Source organism: Passer domesticus, chromosome 1 (assembly GCF_036417665.1).
Source record: "Passer domesticus isolate bPasDom1 chromosome 1, bPasDom1.hap1, whole genome shotgun sequence".
In the NCBI taxonomy this organism is placed as follows: domain Eukaryota; kingdom Metazoa; phylum Chordata; class Aves; order Passeriformes; family Passeridae; genus Passer; species Passer domesticus.
Window position 1 is genome coordinate 68,902,189 of NC_087474.1, and position 26,838 is coordinate 68,929,026.

Genomic DNA, 26,838 nt, shown 5'->3' on the forward strand with positions numbered 1-26,838 from the left:
CACCTTTTAACTGCTGCCATCACTCAGCAAAGATGTCCCTTGTGAGGAGAGATCAGATATTACCTTCAGACTCTGAAGGCAAATAGGATTAGAAAGAGTATGAGTATATATTCTAGTGTTTAAGCTAGTGCTTCTACTCAGAATTTCATATTGTTACAAAAGTTTAACCTTGTACAGCTCTCTTACAAATACAACCTTTTTTCTTTAGAAGACCAACAGTGGCAATTAATCTATCCATTTATATGAAAAATACCTCTGTTGCTATTTTGGGAAATTATGCTTGAAATACAGAATGGCACAATCTGTTATGTTCTTTATAACACTTTGATTAAAAGCACTTTAGATTCATATGCATGCATGTTACAATAAGTTTCCTTCAAGAGCTCTATAAATATTCATACAGAATCTAATCAAGGTCACCAAGGTAGGGGTTTCTAAGGATTATGATGATGCTCTGATTTTGATTTTCTCGAGAAAACTGATGACTTCTGACAGAGAAATCAGTAAGGATAAAAGTTGTATTTTTAGTTTCATTTCCGTTTTGATAAAAATCTTTAAAGTGCATCCTCTGTATTTTTCTTTAGTGACTGCTACCTGCCTGAAAACCCTCTGTTCATAAACTGCACAAAGGAGCACAAGGACAGCCACATGTAAGTAGAGCTCTGATGATTCAAAGCTTCAGTCTTCTGCTAATGTGGACAGTGAGATACTGAAAATTAGAGAATTTTGGGTAATCCTTTTGTGTATAAGTTTGAGATTCTCTTAGCATGAATAACTAATTTTTGTATAAAGGAACTGTGCAGAACCTAAGAACGACTTTTACCTCGAGTCTTTATTTCAGTTATATTAATTCTTATCACTGTCTTCTTTATTTTAGCAGAAACAAACAATCAAAACATGAACATCACAAGAATACAACTTCTTTGCTTCCAGAAACCCTTGAGAAGAATATAAACTATACAGAGAGAGGAGTTCAATTTGACATACAGCCTTGGGCAACAGTAAGTGAGAAGTAACAGATGTGTCAGGTAAAAGTAATCTCTATACAATATTCTTTTTGTTTCTGTCTGAAATGCTGCATGAAGGAGCAGGATCTCTGGATGGTCTTTGACTTCATGGACATTCCAGTACCATTGTTAACGTATATATGTACATAATAAATACTCAATTTTTAAACTTTGCTCATTGTACAGTGAAGTTAGAACACATCCTGCAATGCCAAAAATGACAAAATATATATTTAGTATTTACATTTACAGACATATTATGGCTTTTTTGGGTTAAGAACTCCCAGAAAAGCATAGCGGTGAATGATTAGTAGTGCTCCCTTTAAAGCATACTGATTTTTGTCTTTTTAAAATGGTGCCTATGATGTGAGTCAGACTCCTCTTAAATCCAGGTGCTGATTTCCATTGTTGGTGACTTGATTTTTGAGGTGTCCCAAAACATTCAGGAGTTTCAGCCTATGTTTTAACTACTGTTGTGTCCCTTTATTATTTTTATTTCAGAAATCCCTCCGCTTGATCAACCATGCTTTTAAAACCAATGTCTGGAGAGCATTAGGAGCTACACCTCAGAAATCTAAGCACATCTCCAAGGCAGCAGCTTCATATTTTCTGACTTCACCCTATGCTAGGCTTGGATGGTTGGTAATCTTTTCATCCCACTTTCCTCTTAATTTCTGAAAATTTTAAAAATCTACCAAAATATTATTGTTGGTCCTTTGGATACTCTTCAGAGGTAACACTGCAAATCAATTGGTACAAATCTGAGTGAATGTCTTATATTGTATGACCAGAGCAGCAAGTAAACGTATAAGATTTTTCTTTCAGATGTTGATCAAGCTTAGAATGTAAGGAATCAACATCAGAACTACCATTGTCTCTAGTTCTGAACTGCAGAGAATCGTTGCTACCCTTTTTTGGTTTTTGAATTGTGTTTGTGCAAAATTAATCGTCTGTCATGAGCTGATAACTGATGATGTCTAGTGAGACCTCTTGGAAATACTCTAGACTAGTAGGGAGGTCAAAGACAGATTCAAGACAGAGAGAGGCATATTCTGTCTCCTTGCCAATGAGGTTTTACCTTGACCTGCAACAAAGAAGAGTAATAAAACAAATTTGCATTGATGCTTATCTAACTTCCCTTATGCTGTCTCAAAATTTGGATCTAATTCTTGAGTTTACTTCACACTGGCTAAATTAACAGTAGTTAGTTTTTTCCCTAAACTGTTCCCTCTCTAAACTCCAGCATTTTACTGAGACCTGGGATCATTTTGCTTATCTCCTGTTAAGTTCATTGATTAAATCAGATGTTAAGTTTAAAAGATATTTAATTTCTTTCTTTTTTTTTTTAGTATTCTTTGTCATATGCAATCAGCCCTTTTTAATGCTCCTTGCTCTGATTGCTCTCAGGTGCCTAATGTCAGTAAAAAGCAGTTCCTAAAGATCTCAGATGCATTGATGGAAGATGATTCTTCTGGTTTTACTTAATTCAAGAAAACACAAATAAATATATAATATTTAAAATCGGTATAGATATTTACAAAACCATATGGGGAAACACAAGTCCTGGTTTATCTGAATTATGGGTTTTTCTTCCACTAATGTTGTGGTGGTCTGGAAACAAATGCTGATTTTGTTGACTCCCTTGCTGTACAGGGCACTGATCTCAACTGACCTAAACCAGGATGGATATGAAGATCTGGTGGCTGGAGCACCAGGGTACAGCAGCATGGGCCGTGTTCAGATAGGAAGGGTGTATGTGGTCTATAGCAACCAGTCAGGTTTGCCACCAGAGGACATGGATCTGGATAGGAAAGCTGACCAAGTACTACAGGGTCATCAGGTAAGGGGTCAAAGCAAAAATTTGTCACTTAAATTTTTTTTGCCTGAAAATTGGTGAATTTTGAATGAGCAATAGTATCATTAATGTGTGTGAGTATTATTCCTGAAGCACTCTTCCTGATGTCATATGCTTTTCAAGAAAAATAATCATTATTAAAGTCCCAGGAACACTTGACCTGATGGTGATCTGTAGTTTCACTTCCATTACTGTACCAGATAAGTGAGTATTAGGCCATAAAGTGACCTTAAATAAAATTCAGGTTGTGTCTCTGTAAGTCATAGTATAGCTAATTCTGGTCTGCATTTAAGAAAATATTGTGTTTCCTATCCTTTCTAATCTAAAACTATTGATTTTATATATTTTAATTCCTTTGAGGCTAAATTTCTTCATTAATTGATAACTTCTCTCCAAATAATTTTGTCTGTTGTAAGAGTATTGAAAAAAAAAAAAAGATAAAACTCTGATTAGACATGATGGTGGCTAGTTTGTAAGCAAGAAGTAAGAGCAAATGACCCTTTTGGGTGTTAAATATGATCCTCTGTAGAAAATACCTTTATTCATAAAGAAGATAATATGGAGAAATGAGATACATTTCCTTTTTATTTGTTTCTGTGATTATAAACTGTGGAGTAACAGCTTCTGTCTTCATACAGAGTGTTTTAGTGGTTCCCAGTCACAATGCTGTCAGGAAAGACCATAAACTTGATATCAATGGTGTACTGGACTCAGAAGAGGAAATAGCAAAGCAGTGCCATATTACATTCAGTTGTCCTTAATTTTAACACAGTTGACTTTGAATTAAGTATGTTGTCATGGGGGTTATTACTTAGAAGAAAAAGAATTTTTGGGATGGACTTTTGTCATCTGCTCCCAGTGCAAATGCACATTTGGTTTTCATGGTTTTTACTGGAAAACATGAGAGCAATCCCTTTTAGCCTTCAGGAAGGTTTGGTTCTGCCTTGGCAGTCCTGGACTTCAATGAGGATGGAGTGCCAGATCTGGCAATTGGAGCACCTTCTGTGGGATCTCAGTTTCTTACTTACAAAGTAAGCAACAAACATGGGTTTACTGATTTTTTTTTTTGTTTTGGTTTGGTTTTGGTTTTTTGGGGGGTTTTTTTGTGGGGGCGGGTGTTAAATTCTCCAAAGTGAATGTTTTTATTTATACATAATTTTTAAACACTGAAATGAAAAAGAGAATTTCTGTTGTTGCTCAAGGTGACATAATTTAAACAGATGTTTATAACCTTTGTGGGTACTTTGACTGCAGCAATGACAGCTACCTGTAGTTCTCTTTCAGTGGCCTTTTTGCACATTAGAAATCTAAACCAGATTGCAACTTTGCAGCACTGAGTTGTAAGGGGCCATTCATTAAACATAAACATACCCTTTTTGTTTAGGAACAGAGAGTCTGGAATGGACATCCTGTGTCAATGCATTTTGTCATATGCTGTCACAAGGCCAACAAATAATATCTAAAATATGATATGAACACAGACACACTTGCTAAAATAATCAAGTTACAGAGGCTTAATGACTTGCAGCTTACCAGATAAGCCTGTCTTTGAATATTTTTAGGCCATGCAAACTGAGAGGCAAAAATATTTTGATTTAAACTATATCTAATAAGCTTAAAACTCTTCAGAATTTTAGATACTAATTTAGCTGTCTAAATAAGAATTTAAGTTGCTTTTATTTAGACTCACCACTTGGAAAATTGTGTGCATCTGTTGTGCCTGGCACTGTTTGCCATTGCATTAAATAATAATTGTCAAAATTTGAGCCATCTGAACATGTGTATTATGAGTAGAAATACACTGTACTCCCCTTGTTCCTTACACACAGTATGAGCCCATGTACTTCTCTGCTTTGTTGCTTGGTTACAGCAGTACCAATTACTCATGGATATTCTTAGGTTTGGGGTGGGAAAGAAAGTATTATGGGAAAGCTCTGAGAGGGAAAATATAGCCCTTGCAGAGCTGTTCCATTCTTTGTGATTGACCTTGCATTTCATACTTGATACTGACATGCAGGTGCTCTCATGCCTTATTTTCTTTTTCTGCTGTTCAGGGTGCTGTGTATGTCTACTTTGGAATTGAGGGAAGAGGCTTGGCACCTCAGCCAAACGTTACTATAACTTGTCAGGTATATTGATAATGTAATGTCCTGTTTATGCTACCCCATTAGCCAGGCTAACACTAACACAGGGCTACACAGGCAGGAGGTGAGATAAAGGGAAAAAGAGCTTATGGGCTTGAAAAAATAATGTTAAAATTCAACTTACCATTGCAAGGAAATTTAGACTGATGGGGAGGGGGCAAGCAGGTGCTTGGTTAGATTGGTTGTGTTTGGGAAAGACATTTATACCCCAGTGCAGGAAGGCAGCAGGATGACTAGAAAGGTGCATAGCCCTCAAAACCAAAAAAAGCCACCCAAGAACCTTGACCCAAATCAAACAAAAAACCTAGGAAAACAAAATTGAAGCCAGGGAGTGGGAAGGTAATTTGGTCAAAAGTAAATTTAGTTCTTTAGAGTCAAGTTGCTCTATCTTGCTACAGAATTGATGGTTTCAGTTCTATTTCAGGCTTAAACTAACTGTTTATTGCAGTATTCCTACTGTAATCTTGGTTGGTCCCTCCTGGCAGCTGATGTTGATGGGAATGGAAATGCTGATCTGGTTGTGGGCTCTCCATATGCACCCGGTGGTGGGAAGCAGAGAGGACTTGTGGTTGCATTTTACTCTCATCTCAACAGGAGTCACCAGGGTAATATTAATTGAGTAAATTAACCCTCCCATAGTTTATGTGACTGGTTATTTGTTCCTTATTAATCTTGGCATAATTCAAGTTTGAAGTGATCTCAGAGGGTGTCCCTCCTACTCATGCTGTGAAGCCAAACCAAATTGCTCAGGGCTTTATCCAGCTGCATCTTAAAATCTCCAGTGGTAAAAATTGCAGAGACACTTCGGGCAGTTTTTCTACTTCTTGGTAGTCCTCATAGAGAAAAAAACTCTTGTTGAAGCCAGTATGAACATTTCTTGTTTCAGTTTATGTTCATTGTCTATTGTCCTCCCACCATGCATAGTGACCTTACAGGCACAGAAAGCATGGAACATCCCTACTAAACTTGCTCCAGTTTGTCAACATTTTTCCTGTTATGGAACAACGTATTATAGGTCTAATCTAGGGAACAATCACTTCTCTCAGTCTCTTTGCCATGCTCCTGCTTACATAGTCTGAGGCACTGTTGGCTGGCTGCTGTCAGAACCTCACAATCAACTCTGCTCACCAGGATCTCCAGGGCCTTTTCCACACAGCAGCTCCTCAGCTAGTCTGTCCCCAGTTGTGTCAGTGCAAGGGCATCTCCTTTCCCAGGGTCACTTTGCATTTGTGCTCACTGAATTTTGTGATGTTCCTGTCAGCCTGTTACTCCAGCCTGCCTGGGTGCCTCTGAATGAAACCACCCCCCTGCAATCTCAAAAAAGGGCAGCTTGTTATAAAAATATTTTATAATAAAGTGACCATCAGGATGAGTCAAAAAATTGATCCCTGAAGGCACTCCACTTGTTGCAGGCATTCAGAGAACAACACATGGTTCTCTGCTCTTGTCGGAGGGATAATCTCTACCAGGTTTTTCCCATCTGGTTTTCTGTCCATCTGGACTGCAATGTTCCAGCTTGGATGCAAGAACGATTGTGGGAAACTGTGTTGGGAACTTTACTAAAGCAATGGATTCAACCATCTATTGTGAGTCCGGGGTAGGCTCACTGCTCTTTCTTGGAAAATTGCAAATTAACCTCAACAAATTAATATTTATCATTCTGTATTTCCCTTCATGTGGCTAAAGAGGAATGCTACAAGTGAATACAGTTAATGAGGACAGGTGATGAGGTTTCTAGTGAATGAGGGAGGAAATGTTATATATGGAACTAAATAATAAAGCTTGGGCAGCTTTGTCAGAATCATGTAATTGAGATTTACAATAATGCTTAATTTTTGCAGCTTGTTCTAATTCATGTACAATTAGAAACCACAAGAACATGGGTTCAAAACACTACTAAATGACATTTTTGTAAAATCAAAGCACAGAATTAGTTATTTAAATTATAGCCAGAATGGTCTGAAGCTCACCCACCCAGCACCCTTGAAGAATTACAAGTTCTGATAAACAATAAGTAGTTTAGGGCAGGCTTGAGTGGTAGTTTTCATGTACTTCATGTAGGCTGTTGGAAGGATTGAGAAACAGACTGTGTCAAATGAAAGCTTTCACCAGCCAGTAGAGCTGCATGGTGAGCAAGCAAAGTCAACAACTACTGATGCCATGTCATGAACACTGTAACTTTGCACAACTTGAGAAACTTGTCATAGGATGAATCAGTGGAGGCTTGAAAATGGGTTTTTCAATGCCAGGGTACACCAAGATTTAATTTATTTTTTTTCTGGTCTCTCAGGACTTCTGTCAGTACAAGATGCCAACTGGATGGTGCAGGGGGAAGAAAACTATGCTTGGTTTGGATTTTCACTTGCCAGCTGCCAGCTGGAGAATGTGACATTACTGCTGATTGGTAGCCCTACATGGAAGACTTGTTCTAGGTGTGTTGCATGTGACAGCTTGCTGCCTTCTCCACTCTGCTCTACTTCTGCAAGGTTTAAGGTTTGCAATAGATTATACTTCCAGCTTTTTAGGAAGTTTCCTTTTTGTTCTGCTTAGAATATTTTTATTAAATTAATAGTTTTATGTCTTCACCCTTCTTTATGAAGACAAGGATTTTAGACCCTCTCTAGAGCAGGTATTTGTTATTTAAAGACACCTAAGCATTTCTTGGGTTTCCTTGAGAAGGGAGGAGAGAAGTCACAAAAATGCTGGTGAGTAAATGTGCCTTTAATAACCATATGAATAGCTCTTACTTTGAGATAGCATTTTTAAAAGCAAATTAAATATAAAGATGTATTGGATGATAAAAAAGTGGATAGACAGACCAAGTCTACACTCTAAGTATTGTGTAACTAATTAGAACAAGTATGGGAATTACTAAAGTAGATTTTTAGAATTTATCAGGCATTATTATTCCAAAGTAAAAGGGGAGAACATGTGTAATAATATGTTGTTACATACAAATTTATTTTGCATTGTAATTTCAGCTGCAGTCCCCTCTTGCCGGATGTCAGACAGAGTGTTGGGAAGGTGTATGGGTATAACCCACCAAGTATGGAGCGCTGGTTTGAGATAACTGGAGACAAGGTAGGGCTGCTTCTTTAGTGTGGGAATAATTTATGAATATTTGTGAATAATTTGAAGTGACTTTCTGTAGAAATTACATAGCTGTTTTAAAAATCTAACAGGAGATGGGCAGAATGGGTTTGTCTCTGGCCAGTGGTGTGCTGTCTGTGGCTGGGAACACAAGGAAAGTTTTGGTGGTGGGTGCACCTACTGCAGGTATGTCCTGAAAATTTGAGATCATTTCTGCTTAAGGATGTTTGTTTCTGCATTACTTGAGTGGAGATACAATATTTAAGGGAAAAGGGACTTATAAATTCCATATAATTAAAAAAAAAATTAGAAATCACTGTAATCACCTGTATATGCCTTACATATAGAGTCCTCTTTACTGTGCCTCAACTTCAGTGGGTCTTCTTCCTTCCTTAAAATAGGCTTAACAGCATTACCATTTTGCATTATTTATGTAACAGTGATTTTCTAGTAGACTGCATATTTCTCGGAATTGAAACAACACAGTATTTTGTCCTCACTGTGGCAGTAGACAGAAAGGAATTGAGGATGTCAAACTGCAGAAGTCTAACTTGAATGCATTTCTCCTCTGGTACTATGACTAAAAGATTTTTTTCCCTATGCTAATTAGTGTTAATCCTATATAATTGTTGATGTCATTTGATACATTATATTAATTTTGTCCACTTTATATAATGCCAGTATTACCTATAATTTTAAGCATTAAACCTGAGTTCCTATGTCTGATGCTCAACATCTGTTTTTTGGTGTTTTTTTTTTTTTTTTCAGACAGCCTGTCTAGGGTTTTATTTATGTCCTCAGTGCTGCATCAAGCTGGACTGGCTCTGGTATATGACCTGTCAAATAGCACCAAGCCTTCTCTGCTCAGCGCATTCAGTGGGGACAGGAGGTTTTCTCGTTTCGGAGGAGACATATACTTAAGTGATCTGGATAGCGATGGGCTAGGTAAAACTTGATGAATCTAGACCAGAAGCGAAGTATTTGACTTTTGGCAACAGGAAAATTGGTCACCTACATGTTCATACAAGTGCTCAAGTGAATTGTACTAGTATTCCATTGTGCCTTACAGGGAGGCCTTTCTAAAATCCCAAGCAACTCAATCAGAAATTGAAACATTTTAGTTGCCATCATTAATAGGAATTGTGGCATCTAGAGGCGTGTCAATGCCAGCTCTCCTGTGTTTTGGTCTACCATTAATTCACTTCTGCTATGCTATATCCTCTTTGTAATATGTGCAGATGAAATGATTGTGGCATCCCCACTGCGAACCAACGGTGTCACCTCAATCCTGTCTGGTGGGGCTGCTGGCCGTGTTTATATTTTCAATGGCAGACAGGAATCCTCAGGGAATGTGACAGGCCACTGCACATCATGGACATCTCCTTGTCCTGAGGAGTGGGTAAGAATACATGAAAATGGATTCTGGACATAAGTTTAGAATGACAATTAATTACTAATTAATTACATCCAGTACAAATACCAAGCATGTTCTGCCTTCGTTCCAGGTTTTCTCAGGTTTCTGAATCTGTGCAGAACTCTTAGGCTCCTCCTGTTTGTTCTTAAATTACTTTGCTGTTTAGGAGCTGGGGTTATCATACTGGTCTCCTACTCTCTTCCACTGACTTTTGATTTCCTTTTTTTTTCTTCTTTAGGCACAGTATGTCCTGATTTCTCCTGAGGTAAGTAACCAGAAAACAAATTACAGAGAGAAACTAAAAAGTCCTACTTAAGAAAACCTAGCAGCATTATAACCAGCAATGTTATTTTACAGGAACTATCAAGATTTGGGAGTTCCGTTACCACTGTGAAATCTGAAAAAAAGGTGAGAAAAATTACTGTGGTTGGTTGTTTCACATCATCCTTCTACCTCACTCGCATATACTAGCTAGCACCTCACATATATCTTACACATTTTCAAGTCTTAAGTTCTTTACGTAGTTAAGTTACTTTCTGAACCAATAATTAAGCCCATTTTATAGACTGATGAGCTATGGAGTTGCTAAAATTTTGGCACCTAAATTAAAAAAATTTGAATCACTTTAAAGCAGCCTGAATTCAAAACTTCTTAGGAGTATGCTGAAAGGTTCTATGGGAAATGCAGCATAGGTGCCTCCCAGCTTCATGCCAACCTGTATGCAAAGTAGATGCTCAGCTGTGGAGCAAATCAGGCACCCAAAACCTCATTTAATCTTTCAGGCTTGCTGTCCTGGCTATCACCTGCAATGAATGCCATTCATACATCACATGTTTCTAACCACAGAAGTCCAGTTCCTACCTGACTGTTTTAGGATGTGTTTGTGTACCTGTTTCTCTTTGCTTCCCTCAGATGCCCATTTTTTTTACTAATTCTTACCATTTTTTTCTACATTTGTATGATGCACTGAGGAGCCTAATTTTCATCTGGTAGGTTACTTAGTGCTTGTTTGGCCATGTTCCAATGTTCTGCTCACTCTAACATTACCTCCATGAGGACTGGAGTTCTCTGTGTGAGTACAGAGGAAGCCTCAGTACCAGGCTGAGAAGATCTTCAACAAATGGTGTTTGACTTCTTGTGTTAAAACATGCAATGGAGAAACACCTGGAAATTCTCAGCTAGACTAGGGTGCATAATCCAACACCTGAAACACAGGCACTGTTAAGTCCAAGTGAGACCATTCTCCAAGCAGTTGCTTTCTCTTGCTATAGCACCATTTAGTCCATGTTCTCCCTTCATTCCTATTGATCTTAGCCCTGACAGGCAGTTTATATGGGCAAGAGACTCATTTCATTTGCTTCCAGCTTGCTCCAGTTCCCCAAATGAAAGTCTGTTTTGCCAAACTATCATCTTAACTGCTACTCCGATGAGGTGGGCTGCTCTCTCATTTCCCATCACATTTCTATATTACACTGATGAGACGGTCAAAATCCACAAAGGAAGCTTAAGGCAGCCATGCACCTGCATTTTGCTAACCTTTGCTCTTTATCCCTGCAGAAAGAAGTTGTAGTGGCAGCAGAGAGAAGTTCTGCGAAAGCTCGACTTGGTGGAAGGCTTTTTGTCTACTCGCTCTAGAAGTTCGCAGTAGCCTTAAAGACCAGGCACACCTGGTCTTCTAGTGCAGAATCTCTGTAGTATTTGTGCTACTTTCCTGAACCCACACAAACCAACACACTGTGTCAGCAAGCTTTTGCTGAATTCTGTGGTGGGCAGCAGCATCGCTTATCTAGAACAAGCAAGCTGGTCTGAAAACCTTTGAGAGGTTGAAATGAGCAAGCAGCTGCATTTTTGGTAGTAGTATTTGGCTGTATAAAGAATGCTCAGTGGCCACCTTCTTTACTGGCCAGATTTGAGTATCTTCTTGACAAAACTGGGAAACTGCAGCACAGCATTTACAATTCTTACACACTGTGATAAGGATTCTAAGTTATGGAAAGTTACTGTCAAAATAGTAAGCATGGAGCAGGGGCAGCTCTAAGACTGACAGAAAGATGGGTGCTGATTAAGAGGACTGTCTCTTCTCTCTCTCAAGTCTTGAGGCATGCATTGAGGGTGTACTGCAGCTTGGATCTCCCAGGAAAAAAAGAACAAGACTGATAAAGTTTGAGGAAATGCAATTTGGCTGATTACTCTTGACATCCTTTCTGCTTTTATATAAAATTCCATGACCATGGTAACATGGAGTTGTTAATGGCTTTTATTGTTAACAGTATTGTCTTTAACTAATTAACACTAATTTTGTATATGCAGGTTTAACAGTGTGCATCAATTATCTATTAAACAACTTGAGCAGCAGAATGTGTTGATACAATTATTACCAATGCTAGTCTGTAGACACATATGTGTGTTTTCTCTCTCTTGCCTCCTTCACAAAGGCAAGGTATTATTTTTATTTGAAATAAAATTTCACATAATTCCAAAGGTCATACTCCAAAATTAAACACCTCAACTTACCTTCCTAGGAATTCTCTCTCAAGGATGTTGCTGTAAACAAATCCAAAAAGGCAAGGTGAACATCAGCTTGATGTACAATGCCTTCTGGTATCTATTTTGAGGACTTACCCAAATAGCCAAACACTTTAAAAAAGAAGTTAAAGCTGAACTTTGTGAATGAAGTAACTGGCTACAACTAGGATTGCAGTACTTATGTTACAAATCTGTTAACTGTGGTATGAGGCAAAACAAGCAGTGTACTTTCAAGGGCTGAATAAACATTTTCTCTTCAAATCAAAATTGACAAAACTAGTATGTTCTGTAGCAATTCCATTCTGAACATACATTCTCTACTGGCTTTTTTCTACGTATGACCTCCACATAATTTAATTGCACTTGACTGCATTTTGATTACTTGAATTTTAAGAAAAACTTTAAACATTTGCATATGCCTATAGATAAAAAACAGTCTTGTAGAAGACACGTCTTTCACTCCATGTTTTATTGTGCTCTGAGTCAGTTACATACAGGTAGAGTCAAAAGGAGTTCACAGAAGCCTCCCTGCAAAAAAAGCTTATGAGAAAGCTTCCCTAACAGCTGCACCAACACGTATCAGTTCTGGCCTAAAGAAACTACAGCTCATTTGAAAATATCAGGATCTATCTCCCTTCACACACTGAGATTCCTGGGGTTTATCAGTCAAGGCATGCAATTGTTTTTTTTCATTGGACTGCTCAGTTGGGTGATTTTTTACTCCTTTACCTGCTAAGCTTAAAGGCTGCAAAAAAAAAAAATCAGCTAAAAAACTCAAAAGCATAACAAGCCCCATTATTCTTCTCACCTCCTCATGTCATTAGTATCTGTACTTAAAGTCACGTACAGAAGAACTGTTGGAAAGGAACTACATACAACTGACTTTAATCAAATCAGAATCACAGGCCTGGACAACTTTAATTTATGAACCTTTTTATTTCCATCTTTGACTCATTAGTCCTGAGAAGAATGTTCACAGCTACAGCTACTGTCTTTTCAACCCTGCCATACAATGATTTACATGGTAGCACCTAAGGAGCCGCTCACTGTGTTACACATAGATTAAAAAATTCCAAAAAGGAAATTGACAGAGTGTGACGTGATTTAGACACACTTCATGCTCCCTCTACAACCTGAGAGAAACCAGTGGAGAACCACACCATTAAAGAGAAGTCCTAAGAAGAAACAAATAGTGGCCATAAGGCATTTACTCCTTCCTTCAGCCTATCACAGGACATCAGGCTTCCACACCTTTAACCCGGCTACTTAATGTGGTGCAGGCTAGTCCATGCTTTGTCTTGGAGGGAAGAGAGAAAGCACAGCCCACCTTAAGAAAAAACAACAATCCATCTGATGATTTTTACCAGAATTTGAATTACGGCAACAGGAGGTGTTAAACTGCAGCCGTATCAATGTGTGTTGAAACAGTGTCAGATGGAAAACTCAAGTGGGCATTCTCCACAGGCCTGCTTGCCCTGTTGCTAGAACAGCTGTTTGAAGCCTAAATTAATTGTTAAGGAATATACAAGATCAGCAGCTACATTTCAACACCTTTTATTGCTCCTTTTTTTTCACTGCTGCCAATCTAGAAGTCATGCTTCACAAGAGATGCAGGTATGCTTTTTACCTTAGAAAACCTGTTCTGCACAATTAAATAGGGCCTTAAAAATCCATTCAAGAAGTCACTCTTGGGGTGGATTTTTCTTTGAAGTCAGATTCCTAAATCTGCAGTTCAGAACCAGAATTATTGATCAATCCTGACTGCTCCCTTCTTTAAGCCAAAAATTCTGTCCTCTGTAAGAAAGACCACTAAGCAAAGCAGTATTTGACAGAAACACTACAAATGAGAATGCCCAAAAAGAAAGTACATGTATGTGATACAGAAAACTAAAGGCACATACATGTGGTGGAGGTGAAACTACTATAGAAAGCATTTTGCTTTGAGAGCATTTGCTCTCATGTTTCTCTCCTTATGTGCATGAGCATTAAAAATTTCATTGTAGTTTTTTGGCACAAAATATATATTAAATTAGCAAGTTTAGAAATTCTTGCAGTTTTCAGTAAGGAAGAACAAATACAAGGAAAGTGTCGAAAGTCCACCCTGTAACAACAAAAGTCTCTTCATTCCCGCTGTTCCTACTGGTTTGTTAATGTGCTTCTGCTCAGCCCAAATGTTTCTCCTTTAAGACTCGTCTTTATGTCCACTCTTCCAGCTGCTGGTTGGGATTTTTTCAAAGCTGCAGGAACCTAGGCAAGAAACAAAATAGCCTGATTACAGGAGAAGCTGCTTTACACGTAGCAGAAGGAAGTAAGGCTCCACAGATGTTTGAACCCTGATTTTGCTCCCCTTATTTTCAGAACAGTGTCTTTAGCTTCTCCCTCCCTCCCTCCCTCCCAATATGTTTCTCCAAGTCAGTCAGTATGTGCTGGACTTGGTTTCAAGCTACACTTCAGATATTCTAGTAAATTGTAGCCATAGTCAACAACCCACAACTACTGCCAGCTGATTCTTAGTAGCAAAAGAGGAGAGAGAAGAAGGGGAGTTTATCTGAGCCTCCCTTTGTCACTTGTAGCAACTTAACTTTTGACTTTACTGATAGGTCTGCTATAAATATTACAATGCAGAGATAAGGTAGACAACACAGTTCCACAAGTCCTGGAAAGTGCAGTCAATAGGGAAAATGATCCATACACGCTAATCTGAACATGCTCTCTTTGGAAATCTTCCAAGAACTCAGTACCTCAATGACAAAGATAACTGGTGTGTATGTAAGAAGCTATTAGAAACTTCAGACTGAGAGTCAGGACATCACAACCACGGCACTGTTCTCCAGAGAATGTTACAGCTAGTGCTCGTCCTCATCGTCCTTTTAGCTCTGCTTACTCTTGTAAAAGTCAGGGACTACAGATCCAGAGTTAGTATGAGGGTAGGAGGACAAGGACTACTTCTACCATTAGCCCCCGCTCTCCTTGGGCTTCCAGGTGAAAGTAAACACAGCACTTCTCATGGAACAGCCTGCAGCTTCACTATGGCTGGTGCTTGGGCTCCCCATCTCCTTCAGTCCAGCTAGGGAGCACTTTCTCTGTCATGGAGCAGAGCCTGAGCTGAATTTTGCCATGCTTTGTGGCCTACCCATCTAAATCATCTTATTTTCTGCCTTAGGAATGGACTGTACATGCAGAGAGTGAGGCAGGAGCCCAGCCAGCCATACGTACGTGAGGAGGTAGTGGAGGATCCAGATGACGCCCAAGGAAGGAAAGTAAGCGCCGCCAGATCAGACCACTTCCCAGAAACATAATCCCTGTCACCAACCAAAATATCCTGGGGTCCTACCAACAGAGCACTCCCATTAGTCATCCAATTATCTCTCCAGAAAAGGGATTATGCAAAAATAATCTCTCACTCCCCACCAGTGTTTTCTTCCTTTATGAGAGGAAGCAGTAAACTCTTCACTATCAACAGCCAAGCCCTTACTTGGAAAAAGGGCTGTTTCACAGCAAAGTATTTTATTTAGGATCACTACTGTATTCAGTTACTGTTCCATGCAGTTTTCCTTCCTTCATTGGGAAGTTTGAAAATTCAACCCTTATATTTAACTGATTTGAAAAGGAAGAAGTCTTTGCTTTCCTTGTTTATTCTAAAGGTAGCATGTGCAGTTTTAAAGCTGTATCCCCCCTGCCCCAGCCTGTACCTCTTTCTCCCCAGCTTAGGTATAAACAATTACTGACAGTAGAGTACTGCCTCTGATGTGCTGGAAATGCCCTGGCTGCTTGACAGATACCCTTGTATTTGGAAGACAAAGCTGCTCTTGTCAGAATAGATGATCATTAAGGAAACTTTAATACTTCTTTATAATTAATTACTTATACAACCAAAAATTTGTCTTCCCATTTCTTTTCCATGGACATGACACAGAAAAAAGGCTGCAATACAATACTGTGCAGTTTGCCATGCAGTAATTTGCTTACAGAAGAAGTGACTGTATGAACACATCAATCACTGTATCTTTGTCCATGGAAAAAATGAAATCGTACCAAATATGAAATAAACTGTAAGAGCAGGATTTTATGATAAATGCAGGACTTGTTCCTTACCTCTTCAAGGGATGACTCCAAGTTCATACCAAATGCAACTCCTATGAGTCCAAAGAGAGAGACAGAGAAAGTCCCCATGGTCAGCTGCAAGTTCAGCCTCATCATCACATTACGGTGGCTAAAGAAGGGAGAAACATCTGTAAGGGGAACCCAAAAATTTATTTGCTGCCTAAATTCTTAAGTTCCATATAAAATGCACTAAAAACAAATAGTGAAAGAGAGGAAGTCATGCTGAAATTAGGTAACCCAGTTGCAAAGATCATGAAACAACAATACAAAGAAACTACTGTTTTGACATTGCTACATCCGGACACCTCTAAAGGTTCTTAACCATCTGCTTAACCATCATCAGACTCTCCAGTATTGCTTACTTCTCAGAGGTACATATATAGAGTAACAGTAAATTCCTGCTGAAATTTGTGACCTCTCACCACCATCTGGATGGAATTTCTATGTCTATATTCACAATGGACAAGAATTTATTGTTACCTTGCAAATTAATATATTTTACAAAAAAATGGAGTTGCTAAATGCTACAGACTACAAACTTCAGTCATTTTGGGTGAATTCCATATTCAAGTCTTCCACAAAAAGATTTTTTGTGGTTTCCTGATACAGCATCCACTAAGTGGTTCTACAGATAACTCCTCAGTGCAGAGGAGAAAGAATACTAAACCCCACCCTCAGCGGCATGTTCTTGCAAATGAAAGCTACAATTCTTTTTCAATAAGAAATCTGAAAGTGAAGAATGTAGCATACAGAGAGAAAGAGAAAACTTGCTCCCGAGTTTTTGATTTTTATATCACTCTACAGAGTAATAATGTAACTTGTACTGGAAACCTGAGTGGCCTAGCCAGACTCTGGCTAGTAATCTTTTCTGAACAGAATTTTAATATGCTTCTCAATTTGCAGACATTTCCTATATAGGAAATAGCTCCCCTGAAGGGTCTAGAAGAAGATGGGTTTTGCTGCTAGGGAAGACTGGTGCCTAGCTACAGAGGTACATACTAATTACACACACTAATTAGGCTATCTTCCTGCTTTGCTTTATCCAGTTCATGACTAGAAAAGCGCAATACAGCTGCTGTGACTACAAGTCCATTAAGACATGAAACTCACTAAGACAGAATACTCCAACTTTTCTTGTAGTAAAATTTGAGAAAATTTTTGGCCAAGAAAGTCTAAATTCCAGATTTTGGTAATCTAACAGATGGTAGCTAACCTGTCCAGGTTGATAAAGATGATGCTTTCTGAGTCATCAATCAGTACTCTGAGTTCACGAGCTTCATTCAAAAGATCTTCTGCTTGCCTGTAATAGTTTTCCAACAGCAGCTCCATTTCCTCTGCATGGTCAATCCCAGACGTACTCTCCTCACTGTGAGCAACAATTTATATTTTCCTGGTTATATATACATATATGTACATACATACATATTGTATGGAAGTGTATTACCGATGTGGTAAGGCACATAATCGTTGTGGGGAAAAATATTGCTGTTAGACACTACACCACAAATCCAACCTTTTGGTGAGGAACTTCCATCAGTTCCAGCAGCACAAAATAAAATACTTTTGTATTTATCAGCACCTCAACATAGGCAGTTAATTATTTTAAGAAGCGAAGTTAACATTTGATGTGCCCAAAGTATGCAGACCACCACAAATCTTAAGTTTTTCAGATATTGCAAAGTTAAAAAGTTGAAAAAATTTTATATTATATATTATTGAGTTATTATAAAATGCTAACTATTTTGACAAATCAACGTTTTGGTGCCCTCAGGTGGTGAGACCTGATAACAGTGCAGTCAAAAACTCCCAACAATGAACTAACCAAAAGTCAATACAGAAACAATTACAGTCATGGAGATGGTTTAGGTTATATTAAAATGGTATAGTAGTAAAGCATTTGAGCTATACACAGCAATTGCTGCAAAGCAGTCTTCAATCCCAAAGCAGCCAAGGAGTGATCATCTTAATGAAAGATGCTCCTCTCTTAAGTGAAGTCTGAAAGACTTTCATCTTACTTCAGAGTGCTACTGCTGGAGCAGCAGCCTTCCTCTGAAATACATGTTTCTGGCATTGTGTAGATGAAACTAAGGCATGAGGCATCTGAGATCCACAAGAGCCTAAGCAAAGGAAACTAAGCAGCAAAGCCAGGAAGATTGTTCATATTTTTTTGTTTTGTGGTATGATCTCATTTCTCTAGGGAAACTGAAGTTTTTAATGGATCTCCTCCTGGCATTATTGACTGCTAAAGGAACATCTCTGAAAAAATAGTTTTCCATGAAAATAAGTGGTATGTCTTACAAATCAACTCAAGTAAGCTCCCTGAGGACCTTTAACGGAGCACCTAGTTTCTCTCTTTCTGGGGCAGAAACTGAGTGAGCCAACCTGATTTGAAAGCCCTCCAAACCTTTAGGTTTCCACTGCATGGAGATGAGAAAGTGCTCTAAGACTTTCAGACTATCTGCAGTATTACAGATTCAGCTCAAGGTCATACTTGATGAGCATCTTTACGTTTACATCAGCTCCTCTGGGGATATACAAAATAAAGACAGCCATAAAGACATGAAAGTAACTGCCACTGGATGTGTTTTCATTAACTATCTCATGAGTTTTCCACATTCTGGTGTTCCTTCACACAAAGTTAAGAGGTCTGCTTTATCTCTCTGAGCTAAGTTCACCATTCTGCTGCAAAAGACCTCTGACAGCAACTATCTGCCTAACTGGGCTCCTCCACATCCTTTCAGGATGAACTCAAATTTGAATTCACCAAACACCACCTATCTTGTATCAATCCTGAATCCAAAAAGAGCTGTTCACACATGGCCAATGTGCTTCCAAATGTGTTGCCATGGATTGTCTTTCCCAGTGTGCCTTGTGCACAGACTGCCTCACTGCATCCTGCAGCACAGCTCTTCACACAACCCCCTACTACCTCTCCTACTGGTGTCTGAAAGAAGGGATGCCTGTGGGTTTCTCTTGACACAAGCATAAGGTGCCACTGGGATCTTTCCTAGATCCCCTACACACCGTCTACCGTGAGGCAACAAAGGCTTTGCCAGCAGACTGTATTACATCTAAAGGAAGGCTGTGAGCAAAAGCAGGAAAAAGACCAGCTACTGATACAGGAGCAGCTGGAATTTAGAGCTACCTCTGATACTGCTCCAGAAGATGCCTTAGAAATGCAAACCATGTCCCACTTCTAGAACACTGAGTTTCTGCTGCACATTTAGATTAAGCTCTGCAGGGCAAGACTTCAAACCTGCACACCGTGTGAACAGGATTAAAATGTACAGGCAATGCAGTCAGGCAAAAGTATCATTCAGCAACTTCACAAAGTATGCTGGAAGATAACTTCTGTTGTCTGCATATATATAAAACACATATTTATGCCTGAGAGCCCAAAACATATTTGGAAATTGTATACATTATCTTTCTGGGGTTTAGTTTTTATTAAAGTGACCAGTGCTGCTGTTGCTGTGTGCTGTTCTTCAACAGAACCCCAGAGTGCAATATGATTGTTTCTGCACATACATCTCCTGGAATGCTGCTCTTCAGGTGCCCAAGGTTGCTCCAAGGCCTCTTTCTTTCAGGTTCTGCTGGTGAGCAGAATCTAGGAGCAAGGCATTCAGAACACTTCTAGTAAAGGAAGTGTGAAGTCTTTCCTATTCAAGCAAGCATTAAAACCTGCCCTATTTTGGTGAAACTGAAGAAAGTGCTCCCAGAAGGTGTTGATTTATATTGAAAAATAACATTTGCTTTTTCTGCCATCCTGCTCCTGTCCCACCACATACCACATGATCCAGTCTGATATGTCAAGAACTATTTGTAACTGCAACAATGGAGTTCCTCTCCAAAATGGCAACTACAATAGTTTCTGAAGTAGCAAGCATTAGGGTTAAAAAAAAATTATAAAGACTTTTTCTTTCTGTTTTTTAGCAGTAAACATCCAGTTTAGTGTTCAAGTTCTTCTCAAACAAAATACACTTTAAAAAAAAAATGTATGAGGTTTCAAACTATACATACAATACTTGTGGATCAGTCCATTTAGACAGACAGAGTTCTTCTATTACTTCTTCTTCATCTAAGATCTCCAGAATCGTTTCTTTGAAAACTTTAAGATCTGTTTCCAGTTCTGACAAGCTGAAAGACAAACAGGCAAAAGGTCAAGTAATCCCCAGTGGCACCAGTGCCCAAAGGTAATCTCTACATAAGTTTGCCAGCCAGCACCCTCGCCAGACCGAGTGGCCAGGGAAGACTTCCTTGTAGGGCTGTAAGAGCTCATTCAAAACATGTTCTACAATCCACACACTTAGCTGTGGCAGTGATCTGTCTGAGGACCAGTGAGGTACAGACACACACTAAAAGGCATCCAGATGTGTTTCTGGATGTATTTGTAAGCCAAAAAAGGAAACACTCTTTGAACACATAGCAAGCACATGTTTGCACTATCATATGAGAGAGGCCAATACATGAAGGCAGCACTGTAGAAGTAACCTCAAAGCACAGATGTACATGGGTTTACAAAGGTTTACATTAAGGGGAAGATTTTCACACTGTTTGATTCTCTTAGGTATTATTTTGTTTTGTCAAATGCTATTTAAGAAGCATGACAGTATTTCTGGCTATTCGGGATTTCTTTCCCTTTTCCCCCTTATCATTAGGTAATTCATATACTGATTTTTACATTTCCAAATAAGATGCACAATCCAGCATTACAGTAATCTAGGAAATTAATATCAGATACCATTTTTCTAAGACTTTAATGCATGCCATTTTCTATGGTCATCTTCTAGTGTCTTCACAGCTTATTCTTAGTTACCTCTTGCCATTTTGCAGAAGAATGTGTAGTTTACTCCTATCCACAGATAAAAGCTTGGGATCCACTAGGGCTTCCAGTGTCTCAAGGATCTGAGGCTGCAAAGTGTTAAGTCTTCCCTGCAGTTTGCTGATCTAGATAACAACATGATCCTTCATAAGAATTAAAATAATTCATTTAGAATGATTTGGGCAACTGACTCCTGTCTCTCAACACAGAATTCACAGTAACAGGTATTTAATACAACATGCTTTCCAGTGCCTGGGAAATACTTCCTATATGGATACCCCATAAACACAAAGCCAGTGCACAATACAGTATTGCATAAAAAGTGAACTGAAACCCAGTAACAACCACACCAATAAGGCTGATAAAGCTAAAACACTGATGTCTATAAATGTTACATTTGAATTAGCAAGCACCGATTTCTAATGACAGCTAGAAATCTCATCCTGACTCCTCCCGCTCAAGAGGCGAAAACCTCAGCACTTTTCTGTGATTTTCATTCCAGCTACAACATGTCTCTAGAAAGGAATTCTAACTTGTTTTTTAATTATCCAAATGGTAGTGAAGCCGTCATATCCAAATAGCACTTTATTGGAAAGGGAATGAAAACACACATACACACAAAACTGTAAGAACTAAGGGGTCAAAACAAAAAAAGAGGAAGTGCAGAATACATTTAAAAAACATGTATGTGTAAATATTAACACAAGTCTAAAGTCATACTGCTCTTTCTGTGTAGCAAGGACTTCCCAAACATTTTAAAAAAAATGAGATAGCTCACCCAGTATTGCAGAATTGCTTCTATGGCTCGGAATTCAAAGGGCAGGGAATATGTGACTAGTTGACCTTCCCCAGCCAGCTGAGATGCTAGCTCATTGAGGAGCCAGTGTTCCAGACTTAAATTACGATAATCTAGTATCAGAAGAAACTCTGGTGTTATGACAGCCTTCAAGAACTGAAAAAGACAGTACATGTAAGAAGTTCTGAAAAAAACTCACTGAAGATTTCTCATAATACTGTAGCAGATTTGATGATTTGAGCTTTGATAAAACCAATCTTCAAATGTCATTTCAGGTAAGAAAATAACAAAATCTCATGCTAACTGCAAAGAGGCTCAGACACAGCACTGTGCCAGCGATTGAGAAGAGGTTCTGCACCAGCCTTTACTTCTGTGACAATGTTAGTAATGTTTCTCCTGTGCTCAACAAGGAAAATGGTCACTAATGTGCACAGTTGGAACTCACACTCTGGTTCCAAAGAAACATTTACTGCTGGACTGCATGTCACAGAAAGCTGCTGTTTTCTTGCTGTGCAAGAAAATCAAAGCACAAGGATGACACAGGGTTTACACTCAGCTACAGGGACCATTACCTCCATTCTCATGATGATCCTGTTGTTCCTGGTTGCAATGCTCATCACATGTTGAAATCTTAGATCTCGAGCTTGAAGACCCAACTCCTGGTACAATTCTGTTTTCTTCTTTTCTATCATGAAAATATTTTTAGATGAAGATGCTTAGAGGACAAGCACGTATGTTCCAAAATTACATCCTAGTGTGTTATCAAGTCCCATAACAAAACAACCCAGCTATTCTTAAAGGTTTTCCTCCTATTGACTCCTCAATCTAAGTTATTTTCTACAAAATTTAAAAGACTGTATCTTGAATGGAAAAATTCTAGATGTAAGTGAAAAAGTTGGCCACGACAATTAATTTCATATCAGAAACAAGTGACTCATTTGAGAAAGCACAGGTAATCCTACATGGACAGACAAAAGGTTGGTCAAAAAGAAAAAAGCAAAGCAAAAATCACCTTCCTGTGAGAGATGGTAACACATTATTTTCAAAATATTACTTAATGTACAAAAACTGTAACAACAGAGATGCTATGAAGGCCCAGTGGAAGGCAGCAAAACAGAAGAAATGCTGCAATATAAACTCAAACATAAACACAGTGAAGTATCCAAAACACAATTTTTTTAGCCAAGTAGATTTCAATTGGGCTTTTCTGTATTGGACAAGGAAAAAAACTCAAAACAAACCCAAACAAAACCACAATAAAAACTTACCAAAATAAGTAGTATTTCCCTCTTTGTCAAACTTCATCTGGAGGAATGGGAAAAAAAATAAATTACAGAACCACTATAAAACAATAAATCAATTTCTGAAATTATTTGCACTTCCACAGATGCCAAATGGAAAACACATTATGAAAAGAAAGCAACTTTTATGCTCTCTATTCACAATTAAGCAAAATAATTGCATGAATTAACCACCTTTCACTGTGTTTGTGACCAGTGTCATCTGCATGACCATGCTCCTACCCAAACCTTGTTAAGGTGATTTACAGAGGATCCGACTTAGAACAGACTATTTCTGTTGGAAGAGACCTAAAATGATCAGTCCATCTGCTTCACCAGTTCAGGGCTGACCAGAAGTTAAAGCCTGATATTAAGGATGCTGTCCAAATGCCTCAAATGCTGACAGGCTTGGGATATTGACCACCTCTCCAGGAAGCCTGCTCCAGAGTCTGACCACCCTCTTGGTAAAGAATTGCTTCCTAATGTCCAGTCTAAACCTCCCCTGGCACAGCTTTGAGCTATTTCCATGCATCTTATCACTGGATCTCACAGAGAGGAGAACAGCAAGGCATCTTACATCTGGGATTGAAAATTCAGCTATTTGCTCTGTAACACTCGGAAAAATTTACAAATAAAACTTAAAAAGTAAAGATTACCACAGACTGTATGGTTAAGCTTTGTGCCCACATCAAGTATTGCAAAGACATACTATTTAGCTTGTAGCCTGCACCTAAATACTTCTTGTCTTAGCATCTGTCACTCATATTATTCACTTAATGCTTGTATTTCCTAGTAAAATTATTTTCTTGGCAAGACTGCCATGTCTGGATTAATAATGAAGTTTACTGTTTTTCCTCATAAACAGTGTAGCTTAATCCAACATTACTGACTTTTAAACTGACTTTCTAGCTAAGCATCCATTCCAGTAGAGCTGCCGTGGAGGTTACATGGCACCTTCCTGAAAAGCAGAATGACTGCTTTTTGTTATCAACAAGGAGACCACATCTTCCTTCACTGGCACTAATAATGTGATTTTTCACCAAATATATATTTAAAAGAAAAGCATAATGTGCAAATGAAGCAGCTTGGAAACAGCCTTCAGTTGCCTTTAAAAAGACAGCATAGAGAGAGCTTGTTTTTCACCAAATTCTATGTTTGCTTAGAGTTGCAGCTATCAAGACACAGGACTAATATTTCTAAAAGGTATTAACAAGCCTTGATAAACTTAAGAAGAAACTTCTGACTGGAACACTTCCAAGAGTCGACTTGCCTTCACAATGAGAGCCAGAGAACTTCCAGCAGATGCCGGGCCTTACAAAAGCATTTTCATCAACACTGTGTACTCTAACTGGTCCTCAAATCAGAGCAGCTCAAAGTAACAATTGAGAACTTAGGGATGTTCTCCCGGACACAAATCCATCCGGTTTTATGACGCCTTGAGATTAAAAAACAATCAACAGGGAACCAAACAAACAGGAGAAAAGCACCATCACCTAGCATCGGCCGCCCTCGCTGGTGGAAATGCCTGCAGGTACTCACCACTGCAAAAACAGGAGACACGCTGGCTAGGGTGGCTTGGGAGGTCTCAGTGGGAGCATGTTGGTAAAATCTACCTGCGGGGAGAGAACACAGCTCTACTTCCAGCACACCGCCCTTGGCACTGAGCTGCGCGGTGCCCCGCTCTCAGGCCCCGCCACAGACGTCAGGAAGCGCCGGTCACAAGGCCCCGACGAGCCCGAGCCCGACTCTCCCGGCCCGGCCGCTCGCTGCCCCCGCCCGGGTGTCCCCACACGCCGCAGTGCCGCTCACCGGCCCAGCGCAGCCCGCGGGCGCCCGGCGCCGCCGCCACGGCCGCGGGCCGGCCCCAGGCGCGGCGCGGCGGCAGCCCCGGGGCGGCCCGCGGGCGGGAGCCGCCGCCCGCCGCGCCCGCCCAGCCGCGGGCCGCGCAGCAGCAGCAGCCGCCGCCGCCCACGGCGCGGGGGAGCAGCGCGGCCCCGCGCAGCATCGACCCCGCTCGGCCCCTCGGCCCGGCACCGCTCCCGGCGCGTCCGCGGCGGCGAGGGAGGAGCCCGGGCGGAGACGGAGGAGGAGGAGCCCGGCGGGGTGACGGCAGTCCCGGCGCGGCCTGACCGGAGAGCGGCTACGGCGGTACCGCCAGGGGGGGCAGGCTGGGGCGTTTTCGATTTTGGAGTTGCGGGTCCTGCCGACCCGCTTCTGTATTTCTGTATTTCTGTATTTCTGTATTTCTGTATTTCTGTATTTCTAAACGCTCTGAGATAACTTAGTGGCGCCCTGGATGTTCGTAGCCAGTGTTGTGTATGTGCACAGATCCTTCGCACAAGCTCACCCAGGCTGTGTTCAATCCCACTGAAATTAACAGGATTTTGTACATGATGATTTGTGAGAATGGGGAAAAAAAAAACCAAACAAACCCAAGCACCCCATAAAGGTCACCTGAGCTCCTCTAATGAGGTAGGTCCTAATTGAAAATCCAATTCAATGGATAACTGTTCCCAAAGGTGTAAGTGTTCTTAAAATCCCAGCTCCAGCAGTGCTTATAATGTGAGCACACTTTACTGTGGCTGGGATTTTCCCAGTCGCACTTGGCCACTTCCGGATGATCTTCTAAAATACGGGGGGTTTTTCCAAGTGAAGTACAGGTTTGACTCCAGCAAATGTCTTGGAATTAAATTTCCTTATCCTATTTCTGTGTCTAAGATAGAGACAACCTGGGTGGTTAAGATGTAAAAGTTTCATTAGCAGCACACCAGCTTCCACTGTTGTATATCCTTTGTATCCTTGTATATCCTTTTGAAACTGCAGCTTTCATGTACAAAAGTGCAACACAGGTAGTAGGGGTCCTTTGGCTAGTCCTGCTGAAGTGTGTAAATCGTCCTGGAGGCAAAGCCTGCATCCAAACCCTGCAGCGGAACATGTTTTCAGAATGTACTTGGAGGACTCATTAATCCTCAGCAGGGAAGTAAAAAAGGAAGTGATTAATGAAATGATCCGTGCAGCATGGCTGCTCCAAGAGGAAGGCACAAATCTAAACACTGGTCAGAGTTTTGAAAACAAGGGTGTCACCAAACAGGACAAAAGAAACTTACCCAACACCAATTTGATGTGAATAAGCAGACCCTTCTTTTTTTGGGCACTGGGAATACACAGGATTACTGCTCCAAATGTGTCCCACTTAGTAAACAAAATTCATCCATTTTACATACATTTTTGCGAAGTCATCATTACATAAGTTGCTTTATGTACTATGCATAATACATCCGCTCCTAAATTTAACCTTTACAATAATTTGTTTTGCTAGTTATATAACTTCATTAATATTCGTACTCTAAGACAATCTTTGATCATCTCTGCTGAGCTCTACTGAAAGGCATCCTTGACATTCAAATCAAGATGGGAAGGTAAGGGGTTTCCGAGCAGCGTAGCTGTCGTATATGATGGTCTCCATAGTTTCTTGAACAAAACATAAGAAATCCAATGACTTCTTGATGAGGTTTCTATGGTTGCATATTTTAAACACAGTACTCCTACCATTGCTATATCTTATACTTTGCCATTTTCTACTTGTAATAATAACTAACTCTTTTATATGATTATACTATCAGAATATTTATAACAATTATACTATCAGAATATTTATAACAACACTATATTTATAACAACTCCTTTTCTTTCCTGCAGCTGATGACCTATGCATGCATGCATGACCTATGTTTGTTTGTACATACATACATACATTAACATACACAGATAAGCCTTTGTTCCAAGTGGATTGACATGCA

General features: G+C 39.7%; 2 protein-coding genes and 1 long non-coding RNA gene across 4 annotated transcripts in view; 2 read left to right on the top strand and 1 right to left on the bottom strand.

Moving 5' to 3' along the window:
* GPLD1 (glycosylphosphatidylinositol specific phospholipase D1) overlaps positions 1-12,303 on the top strand; it is a 23,388-nt gene extending 11,085 nt beyond the window's left edge. The window contains exons 11-25 of one of the 2 annotated variants that reach the window (XM_064422594.1): positions 585-650; positions 881-1,001; positions 1,509-1,645; positions 2,661-2,847; positions 3,783-3,893; positions 4,917-4,991; positions 5,455-5,611; positions 7,297-7,438; positions 7,988-8,087; positions 8,189-8,282; positions 8,865-9,041; positions 9,335-9,495; positions 9,749-9,775; positions 9,868-9,918; positions 11,068-12,303. In XM_064422594.1, coding sequence (XP_064278664.1) covers positions 585-650; positions 881-1,001; positions 1,509-1,645; positions 2,661-2,847; positions 3,783-3,893; positions 4,917-4,991; positions 5,455-5,611; positions 7,297-7,438; positions 7,988-8,087; positions 8,189-8,282; positions 8,865-9,041; positions 9,335-9,495; positions 9,749-9,775; positions 9,868-9,918; positions 11,068-11,145 — 1,684 coding nt within the window. In that variant the 3' untranslated portion in view covers positions 11,146-12,303. Of the gene's footprint in view, positions 1-584; positions 651-877; positions 1,002-1,508; positions 1,646-2,660; positions 2,848-3,782; positions 3,894-4,916; positions 4,992-5,454; positions 5,612-7,296; positions 7,439-7,987; positions 8,088-8,188; positions 8,283-8,864; positions 9,042-9,334; positions 9,496-9,748; positions 9,776-9,867; positions 9,919-11,067 lie in introns of both variants that reach the window. The other variant, XM_064422590.1, reaches the window with a different exon arrangement.
* Positions 12,304-12,487: 184 nt separating this feature from the next.
* Positions 12,488-25,058, bottom strand: MRS2 (magnesium transporter MRS2). Its single transcript, XM_064422606.1, has 11 exons — positions 24,848-25,058; positions 24,578-24,651; positions 23,027-23,063; positions 22,331-22,443; positions 21,741-21,914; positions 20,957-21,087; positions 20,161-20,277; positions 17,354-17,506; positions 16,132-16,249; positions 15,253-15,366; positions 12,488-14,283 (listed from the first exon to the last, which is right to left on the bottom strand). The coding sequence occupies exons 1-11, from the start codon at positions 25,041-25,043 to the stop codon at positions 14,173-14,175; spliced, it is 1,338 nt and encodes a 445-aa protein (XP_064278676.1). The 5' UTR covers positions 25,044-25,058; the 3' UTR covers positions 12,488-14,172.
* On the top strand, positions 21,913-23,693 carry LOC135302079 (uncharacterized). The gene is made up of 2 exons (XR_010363774.1): positions 21,913-22,420; positions 23,256-23,693. It is a non-coding gene; the product is annotated as an uncharacterized LOC135302079 (long non-coding RNA).
* Positions 25,059-26,838: the final 1,780 nt, after the last annotated feature.